Here is a 9,802-nt window from a genome sequence, read left to right as displayed (position 1 = left end):
TCCCTTTTGTATTGATCAGAGATGTGATCGTACCATAATAAATCACATTCATATTCAATTTGATGGTGCAACAGGTGGGACAAGGAGACAGTCAGTGTTTGCCTTCAGTAAAGATCTCTCCTATGTTTTGCTATGATATCACTTTTGTTGCATGTTTAGAATTGAGCATCTAGTGCTCAACTTTTGCACGAGGAATCAGTTTAAAAGATGGCTGATTCTTTGCTTGCTCTTCATATGTGCCCACAATAACAATAAACGTTGGCCATATGGCAAAGTGCAATAATGTCTAAAATCCACAAAGCAAGTGTTGTCTTTACTGGGCCAACCCAAATGGGCAACAGACACCAGTGTAAACCTCTGAGTATGTTAGAAATTTGGCAGCTCTCCATTTAGTTCCTGAGAAAACAAACATTACCTAATTCTGAAGAAATGGATTTCTCCACACCAAACAGTTTTCGATTACACTTTGCCTTGTAAAAGGTCAGGGCAAAGGAAGCCCTTCCCATAGTTTTGTGCACACCTCCTCTCTCTGCTGGCTTATATTTGGGAGGAAAAGGTCCCAGAGATAGCAGCAACAACTTCACACTCGCTCCGGATCAGAGGTGCCGTTTTCGTGCCAATCGGGGTACATAGAGAGAAGCCAAGATGGTAAGTAAAATTGTTTGGTCTTCTACTCAAGCTGTTTCTTTCCTTGGATCTGGGCTGGATCATGGTGCTGAAAAGGCTGCAGATTTAACATCATGCAGCCTGGGGCTGTGCAACTATGCCCTCCAGCATTTCATTGATGAATGACGCTCGACTGGCGCTCAGTATGGATCCATGGCAGCAAGAGGATCCCATGTCAGTGAGGCAGTAAATCCCCTCCAGATTATACAGTGGGTCCTTGGTATCCGCTGGGGTTTGGTTCCAGGGCTCCCTATGGATCCCAAAATCCATGGATGCTCAAGTCTCATTATTTACAATGGCAGTAAAAATGGTGTCCCTTATGGAAAATAGCAACATCAAGGCTTGCCTTTTGGAATCCGTATGTTTTGTAGGATATTTGCAAACCATGGTTGTCTGACTCCATGGATGCAGAGGAATTGTGAACATTAAAGGTACCGAATCTATTCTGGGGATTTTGGTGATGGTGGTGATTTGGCATCAAGTGATGGAAAACCAATGAATGAGGGACCTCCAGGATCACCAACCTCTTTGCTCAGGTCATGCAAACTGAGAGCGGTCACGTTTTCCTTGACCGACTTGATCCATCTGTAATGCAGTCTTCCTCTTTTCTTATTGCCTTCTCATGATATGCCCAAATTATGAGCCTTATCACACTAGATGAGTCCCGCTCAGAAATGGGATTTTAAAAGTAGAAAAAACCCGCAAATGCAGGAGGTTTTTTAGATGTCTTTGCAGCAAACAGCAATAACACAAGAATAAAGCAAATAGAAAGTGGATAAAAACGACACCTTTTTACTTTTGGGAAGTTCCCCAAATAATTTTTTTTCTTTTGCTCAGAATAAAAACTGATGTTAAAACCCATCGTGTCTGACTCCCTTCCCACTCCGTCATGCGCACCTGCAATGTTCCATCTTTTTCAGAAATCCCTTCTTCGTCTGACTGCCATGTGCATCATGCTCAGCGTCTGCTCTGGATTCTGCTTCAGGGACACACTCAAAATGAAGACTGTGGATGGTAATGTTTTCACTGTTGGGAATGAGGTGTCAGTGCTTTTAAAGTGGTCTTCCTTACCTATTGAGGTTACTTCCCTCTTTTCCATTTGGCTTCCTTCTCACCTGTCGAAGTTACTTCCTTATTCCTTTGGCTTCCTTCTCACCTGTCGAAGTTACTTCCTTATTCCTTTGGCTTCCTTCTCACCTGTCGAAGTTACTTCCTCCTTCCTTTGGCTTCCTTCTCACCTGTCGAAGTTACTTCCTTATTCCTTTGGCTTCCTTCTCACCTGTCAAAGTTACTTCCTCCTTCCTTTGGCTTCCTTCTCACCTGTCAAAATTACTTCCTCCTTCCTTTGGCTTCCTTCTCACCTGTCGAAGTTACTTCCTCATTCCTTTGGCTTCCTTCTCACCTGTCGAAGTTACTTCCTCCTTCCTTTGGCTTCCTTCTCACCTGTTGAAGTTACTTCCTCCTTCCTTTGGCTTCCTTCTCACCTGTCGAAGTTACTTCCTTATTCCTTTGGCTTCCTTCTCACCTGTCGAAGTTACTTCCTTATTCCTTTGGTTTCCTTCTCACCTGTCGAAGTTACTTCCTTATTCCTTTGGCTTCCTTCTCACCTGTCAAATTTAGTTATTTTCTTATTCCTTTCGCTTCCTCCTCACCTGTCAAAATTACTTCCTTTGGCTTCCTCCTTCACCTATTGATGGAACTAAGAAAAAATAATTCAGCTTGGGATTTTATCCCCCAGGAAAGTCGGCGATGCCAGATGAGTGCGTCGATGTTTTTGATGAAAGCAGGCACCCCATTGGGTCTGTCTGGAACTCAGCTCAATGCATGAGATGCTCCTGTGGCACCGAAGGGATGGAATGCTGTGCCAGGTAAGCCAAAGGGGAAAGAGCATTTATTGCCCACATTTTCATTGGTGATTTCTGTGAGTTCCCTATAGAAGAGGTCGGATGCTTCTGCCACATGCCCAACATCTGTATCTAATTTAAAGTCACGGAAGAAGAGTTGTGGATGGAGAGGCATTGTGCATGTGCAGATGCGCATTTAGGTATGGTCACTCAGTCACTCACATTTATTATATGTGACCGTAGATCATCCCAAAAAAGGATAGGTGTGGTATAAAAATAATAAATAAATGATGTATGAAAACATCACATTTGAGATGGCATTCAAACCAGATTAAATATTAGAACCTTCTTGAGTGACACATGATGTGCCAATCTTTATGGCAATACATAGTTCATTCTGTTTCATTTGAGATTACTTCATATTTCTGTTCTGTCCTCTTGTGGGGTTGGGTTGGCACATGTCTTGGCTAAGGCCAATGGAAAAGTTGTGGCTCTTCTAAGTATAGTGGGATCTTTATTATAGAGTAAGAATTTAGTCTTTTGACTTGCTGGCCAGGAATCTTTACCTTGTAAGGGTCCTGAAAGGCATTTGTTCCTAACCTCCAGATGACAAGGGACTGCTGAGCTTTGCAAGTCAGGGCAAATGTTGATTGAATCTTTGTTCTCCTCTTTGCGTTTCAGGTATGGTGGGACTGCCACTCTCCAAGGGTGCAGAGGAATCGTAGATCCAGAAACGTGTGAACACAGGTTCTTCGAAGATGATGACCCCACTAAGCCATGTTTATCCGCCGCATCTTAAAAACAACATCCCCTTCCTTTCCATCATGGTAGCAGTGGGCAAAAGGCTGGGCCATATGCGGCCCTCAGGCATTTTTTGTGGCCCTTGACACTTCCAGAATTCCTAACCCAACCTTTTTTGGGCCAAAACAGTGAGTGAGCTGCTGCTCTTGGAATGGTTTCAATGAGGTGCAAGATCTCCTGGACTCTTTAACAGCAAAAATTGCTTTCTTTCTTTGAGAATCAGAAGTAGAGTTACATCCACTTTGCTTTTCTTGTTTTATTTTATTTTTGCCTTGTTTTGTAATCCTTGTAGACCCCTGAGGGCCATGGGACATACAAGTGGCCCATAGATTTGCCATGGTTGGCCATATCCCTTATCTAAGATCTCACTTTAGCTCAGTGGACATCCAGAGTTTGCAAGGAATGAAGAGATTGTTGCTGAGCTGGTTCTGCAGATGCAATTGCAGGGTTGTCTTGGATAAAATAAAATAAACATTATACTAAACCTCTGTGGATCAAAATGAAAGTCTTACACAGTAGCGCATGTACTCTCACAGTGGTCCCCGGACCTGTCACAGTTGCCCACTCCAAAATAAACCAGTCAATCCCACAACTTGATGTTCCCCTTGCTTATTTTCTATATATGATGAACAGGGATTCAAGGAGGATGTTTGCATTTTGGTTGCCTCAAATGACTTCATGCTTCTTTTTGTTCCTTTTAAGGCAAAACTGCCACTTTTTGGAGGAATCCTCTGCTCAGGCCACATCCTCCGACGCTGGTCTTTTTCTCTGAAGGAAGCCCACTTGCCCCTGAGAGTCTGAGGCTGCCTCCACACTGCAGAAATAATCCAGTTTGATACCATTTTAACTGCCATGGCTCAATGCTATAAAATTCTGCAGATGGGTTATGAATCCCCATTTGGGCATGGAAACCCACTGGGTTACATTGGGCAAGCCTTATTCATTCAGCCTCGGAGAAATGCAAACCTCCTCTGAACAAATCTTGCCAAGAGATCCCTCTGATCCTGTTGCCTTTGGGTCACCATAAGTTGGAAATCATCTGAAGGTACATAACAACAACATAACAACCACTAAAATCCATTAAAAACTATATGAAGACCATCAAAACAACACATCACAACATTAAAAGCCCATCACAGTCAACTTGAAAGTTCATACACATGATTTTTCCTTATGGGGTTTCCCAGCTGTCAGAAATCCTGAACAGAAATCTCTATGATGGTGTGCACTGATTAACTTTACTTACACTTAGCTATATAGCAAAGGCATTCAGAAACCTTGCTAGTGAATTGCAAAGATGCATAGCAGGATGGACACCAGATATGGGAGAAAGAAGGGGGAAAAGAGCACTTGGCTTGATACTGGTACTGAGGTTGAAATATAATGGCTGAAAAAGCACAATGATTCATGTGCTTAATGCAAATTAGTAATAGGCATAATTATAATAATTTGCACAATATGTAAATCAAATGCCCAGATATGAGGGAATGGAATATGGCAACCCGGCCTGGGTCACTTGGCTGGCTTCCATATGTAGTCATATAACAGGAGCCCTTGACTGGATATGGACTTTACAGAACGACCCAATTCTAATCCCCACAGATATATTTCCACTTACAAAAATGTAAGTCACCAACAGGACTCTGGTCTCTGGCTCCTGTTGGGATTATGATTTTTCTTTCCATTCCTGTCTATAGAGCAACGGTCCCTGAGATGTGTAAGAGAGATATGGGCATGTATGAGACAGAACTGGTAGCTTTTCCAGGAAACGGTGAGATTGCTTGCCCAAATGCACAGAACATGGCCTTGCCCTGTTTATTGTGAAATCAGATTCACCCAAATTGGTTGGATGAGGAAGCACTGAAAGAACTGTTTCACTTCAGATGCTGCGTTTTGCTGACTTTGATGCTCCTGGGCAGGATATACCAGACTAGAGTTGGGACTCAAAAGACCCCAGGATCAGTTGCCAGCCTTATCAGTTTTAACCTCTGAACATGATACGACTCTTCCAATGCTTCCTTTATCTCTGCAGAAAACAAACACCCACAAATTCTGGAGAAAAAAAGGATATCTTCAGTTCAAGCATTATTAGGATGTCCTGTTCTTTAATCCAAAATGGCAAAACAAACAAGGATGTGATTCACCCATTTTCCTTTATTAGGTATCTTTGCATACCACTGGTGCTGGCACTGGGGCCGTGGGTCCCTTCGCTCTGAGGTCTCAAGGTGCCCAGCCATGCGATTGAGACTGCGCACTTCATTCTGATCTCAGAAGTGAACAACTCGTGACAGCGGTGGCTGGGCATGAGAACCGAGGGCTAAGGTAATGTGGGGATGTTGGGGTAGCTCCGGGGCGAGGATACTTTGGGCTGCCCCCAGATTTATCTAGCCAGGGCAGACAGAACCATAACCAAAGCAGGAGTATAGCTCTTTTTTTTGCCCTCGAGTTGTCCTTAACTCCTGGCGACCCTACGGATAGGACCTCTCCAAGAACCCCTGTCCTCCACTGCTCTGCTTAGGTCTTGTAAATTCATACTTGTGACCTCCCTAACTGAGTCCATCCATTTTGCATACAGTTTCTCCTCTTTCTACATCCCTCGATCTTTCCTAGCATTATTGTCTTTTCCAATGAGCTATGACATGGTCAAAGTGTAACAGCCTCAACTTAATCATCATGGCTTCCAAGGAGAGCTCTGGTCTGATCTGTTCCAGGACCCATTTATTTGTCTTTTTGGTTGTCTATGGGATCCTCAGCACTCTCCTCCAGCACCACATCTCAAATGAGTTTAATTTTTTTGTCTTGTCCACTTTCTTCGCCGTCCAGCTCTCGCATCCGGGAATATAATGGCTTGGACACTTCTAACTTTAGTGTTCAGTTCTTTGTCATTACTTTCTGAGATCTTTTCTAGTTCTTTCATAGCTGCCCATCCCATTCCTAGTCTTCTTCTCATTTCTCGAGATGCGGTCCTAGTATTGCAGGCCTTGGGTATAGCTTTGGTTGCTGTACATTGAAGATGACTTGACAACAAACAACAATGATATTGGGCTCTTGACTGTAGGTTGGGAGGCTTCAGGCAGAAGCAGGAGAACCACACAACGGTCACCACTCTTATCGCCATACGCCCTTGAGCTGGATAGAAACTTGGCCGTTCCCATCTTAGTTCTCAACAAAACAAACATTGGCTAATTGGGAAGAAAAGGATTTCTTCACATCAAACAGTTTTCTGGCACACTTTGCCCTGTGCAACATTAAGGCACAGGAGGTCCTTCCCATAGTTTTGCACTTCCTCCCTGCGGGTATATATTTGGGGAGAAAGGATCCTCAGACAGTAGCAACCACCCCAGACTCATCCGGGATCAGAGGTGTTTATTCTCGCCAACCAGGGTCTTGCAGAAGTCTGTAGAGGGAAGCCAAGATGGTAAGCAAAACTATGCCTTCCTCTTTCCTTACTGCTTTCTGCTTTTCCTGTGAGTCTCATCATCTCATGCTATCCAAAGTATGAAAGTATGTCTGACTCCTGCCCCACTCCGTGACCTCCCCGCAATGTTGTCTTTTCCAGAAATCCCTCCTCTGCCTGGCTGCCATCTGCATTGCTCTCAGCGTCTGCTCTGGATTCTGCTTCTACAAAGGAGTTACAGTAATTGTGACGGAGGATGGTAATGTTTTCATTGTTGGAAATGAAGAGTGTCAATGCTTGGATAAAGTGACCAGTGATCCTTTGAAGTCACTTCTCCTTTCCTTTGCCTTTCTCCTTATCTCTGAAGGTCACACACAACATCTCCCTTCTTCAAGACATTAACTAGTCTTTTGAGTCTCTTTATCTGGGAAGGGAGCAGCAATGGGTCTCCAACTACAGTCATATTGGCTGGCTTCCACATGAGAGCCAGCCTTTAGGGACTCTTGTAACTAAGTATAGGTCAATTTCTTTTGCCGTTCCCCAGTCCCTGCATTGTAGTGGAAGGTTTTCCATAGTCACCTCTGCTTCCAGAACTCTGCTGGAGCTGAAGTCTAACTGGGATTTTATCCCTTAGGAAAGAGGGTGATCCCAGAGGACTGTGCCGATGTTTTTGATGGAATAAGGCACCCCATTGGGTCTATCTGGAATTCCTCTCATTGCATGAGATGTTCCTGTGGCACAGGAGGAATTCACTGCTGTTCCAGGTAAGCAAAATGCAAAAGAGAATGTATTAGCCCAATTTATTGTTGCTAACTGCCTTTGAGTCTACTCTGACTTATGGTGGGTGAGCATCTCCGATGTTCCCTCTCCTCCACTGCTCTGCTCAGGTCCTGTAAATCCAGGCCTGTGACCTCCCTGATGGAGTCTAGCCCTCTGCCATGTTGGCCTTCCTCTCTTTCTGCTCCACCTTTCCCAGCATTATTGCCTTTTCCAACGAGTCGTTCCTTCTCATGACGTGACCAAAGTACGACAGCCTCAATTTGGTTGTACTGTATTGGCTTCCAGGGAGATTTCTGGCTTGATCTGTTCAAGGAGCCATTTGTTTGTCATTTTGGCTGTCTGCAGTGTCCCTCAGCACTCCTCTCTAGGGCCACGTCTCAAATGAGTTGATGTTGTATCCACTTTCTTCACTGTCCAGCTCTTGCATCCATACACAGTGATGGGAAATACAATGGCTTGGACAACAGTACTCAGTTGTATGTTTTTACTCATCAGGCTCTTTCCTAGTTCTTTCATAGCTGCCCTTCCCAGTCCTAGTCTTCTGGGGGGTTTTTGGCCACATTATTCTGAATAATGTGATTTTGTGCATGTATGAGTTCCCTAGAGAAATGGTTGGACACTTCTGCCACATGCGCAACATCTGTATCCAATGTAAAGTCACAGAAGCAGACCTGTGGATGCAGAGCCATTGCATATGCAGACGTCCATTCAGGTGTGATGCAACTGGTTGCACACACTGTTTCCCATTCATTTGTCTCTCCACTTGCTGTCAGCATTGCCATTTAACATAGCAGAATCACCTGTCTCTTTCTTTGTACTCACCATCTTTGGAAACCTTTGAGTGTTGTAGCTGTGCCTTGCTTCATTTATGTTTCATATATACATAAGATCATTTCATACATTTTATAGTTATATTTTAAACATTTTTGTGCGTGAAACAATGTTTGTGTCGATTGAACCACCAGAAAGCAAAGGTATCCCTGTCTCAGCCACCTCTGTGGACAATCTGGGATTCTGGAATATTTTGGATTTTGGAATTCTGGATAAGGAGACTCAACCTGATGCTTGTTTTTAGGCCTTTCCTAGTCATTCTAGCCCTCCCTGCGTTTTCTTTTAGTGACAAGATGTTTAGTAGATTGAAAAATAGAGTTCCTTAAAATATTGTTGCAAGGTAAGTGGATATTGATTGAAACCTGTTTTCTTTTCACGTTTCAGGTACGGTGGTGTGGCTGCTGGTCCGGGATGCAAAGCAATCTTAGATCGAGAAGCGTGTGAATATAAGTTGTACAAACTTGATGACCCCACTAAGCCATGTTAAACCCAACCGTCTTAAAGACATCACCCCCTTCCTTTTTGCCATGGCAGGAGTGGGCACAAAGGATGCCTCGGGGCCACATGTGGCTCCCAGGGATGTTTTTGTGGCCTTTGACATTTTCAGATTTCACAGCCCAACCATTTTTGGGGCTGGAACAGTGAGTGAACCTCTGCTCTTGAAATGGCTTCAATGGGCTGCAGGGTCTCCTTACCTAAGATTTGAACATGCATTTCCTATCAGTTTCCCATGCTAGATGAAGCTCACTTTATCCCAGTGAACCTCCAGAGTTTGCTCAGAGACTGTAGCTGAGCTGGTTCTGGAGCTGCAATTGCAGGGTTGCCTTAAATGATGCTAACCTTCTGTGGATCAAAATGAAATTCTGACATGATAGCCCATGTGCCTTCTCCGTGGTCCCTGGACCTGTCAGAATTGCCCACTCCTGATCTATGGGAACTTAAATAAACCAGTCAAATCCCACATCTTGGTGTGTCACTTGCTTATTTTCTATGAATCATGAATAGGGTTCAAGGAGGATGTTTGCATTCTGATTGACGGAAATGAATTCATGTTTCTGTTTGTGGTATCAAACTGCATTATCTCTGCAGTGCAGATGCACCTGACATCAGAAGCACTGTGCTACACAACAACGTGGGGACCAAAATAGTTGACACCTAGAGTGCTTATAATGTTGTGTTCAGTACAACTGAACTGTTATTTAGCTCTGATCTCACAGTACCCAGCCATAGCCATCCCCTGGTCATACCAAATAATCTTACACTCCCTGAGTCTCATCTTCCACCAAGTAATATGCTACCCACATTAATAAGATAGCAACTGAAAGCAAAAAAAGGGGGGGTGGACATCATTTTCAATGGATATTTAATCCACATTAAAGGGGGGGGCATTCAAATCACTTGACATTTAATCCATCTGAATAAAATTTTAACTGAAAGGGGGAAAAGGATGGTTGTTTCCAATGGACAACTACCTGGAGAAAGC

General features: G+C 43.8%; 2 protein-coding genes across 2 annotated transcripts; both read left to right on the top strand.

Moving 5' to 3' along the window:
* Window positions 1–540: 540 nt before the first annotated feature.
* LOC149306705 (small serum protein 5-like) lies at window positions 541–3,903 on the top strand. The gene is made up of 4 exons (XM_089537420.1): window positions 541–648; window positions 1,587–1,680; window positions 2,405–2,534; window positions 3,192–3,903. The coding sequence occupies exons 1-4, from the start codon at window positions 646–648 to the stop codon at window positions 3,307–3,309; spliced, it is 345 nt and encodes a 114-aa protein (XP_089393546.1). The 5' UTR covers window positions 541–645; the 3' UTR covers window positions 3,310–3,903.
* A 2,720-nt stretch (window positions 3,904–6,623) lies between these two features.
* LOC149306704 (small serum protein 2-like) lies at window positions 6,624–9,280 on the top strand. The gene is made up of 4 exons (XM_089537421.1): window positions 6,624–6,729; window positions 6,871–6,967; window positions 7,343–7,472; window positions 8,704–9,280. The coding sequence occupies exons 1-4, from the start codon at window positions 6,727–6,729 to the stop codon at window positions 8,804–8,806; spliced, it is 333 nt and encodes a 110-aa protein (XP_089393547.1). The 5' UTR covers window positions 6,624–6,726; the 3' UTR covers window positions 8,807–9,280.
* Window positions 9,281–9,802: the final 522 nt, after the last annotated feature.

The sequence above is a fragment of the Sceloporus occidentalis genome, unplaced genomic scaffold (genome assembly GCF_023333645.1).
Source record: "Sceloporus occidentalis isolate IW3139 unplaced genomic scaffold, rSceOcc1.0.p SCAF_9, whole genome shotgun sequence".
Taxonomy (NCBI): domain Eukaryota; kingdom Metazoa; phylum Chordata; class Lepidosauria; order Squamata; family Phrynosomatidae; genus Sceloporus; species Sceloporus occidentalis.
The sequence above is the reverse complement of the archived record's forward strand: the minus strand, read 5'-3'. Positions and strand labels throughout refer to the sequence as shown.

Bases quoted from the DNA above. Each gene is read 5' to 3' on its own strand.
- LOC149306705 (XM_089537420.1), top strand. The intron at 1,681-2,404 runs GTAATGTTTTCA...TTTATCCCCCAG, and splicing joins CAAAATGAAGACTGTGGATG to GAAAGTCGGCGATGCCAGAT. The intron at 2,535-3,191 runs GTAAGCCAAAGG...TTTGCGTTTCAG, and splicing joins GGGATGGAATGCTGTGCCAG to GTATGGTGGGACTGCCACTC.
- LOC149306704 (XM_089537421.1), top strand. The intron at 6,968-7,342 runs GTAATGTTTTCA...TTTATCCCTTAG, and splicing joins AGTAATTGTGACGGAGGATG to GAAAGAGGGTGATCCCAGAG. The intron at 7,473-8,703 runs GTAAGCAAAATG...TTCACGTTTCAG, and splicing joins GGAATTCACTGCTGTTCCAG to GTACGGTGGTGTGGCTGCTG.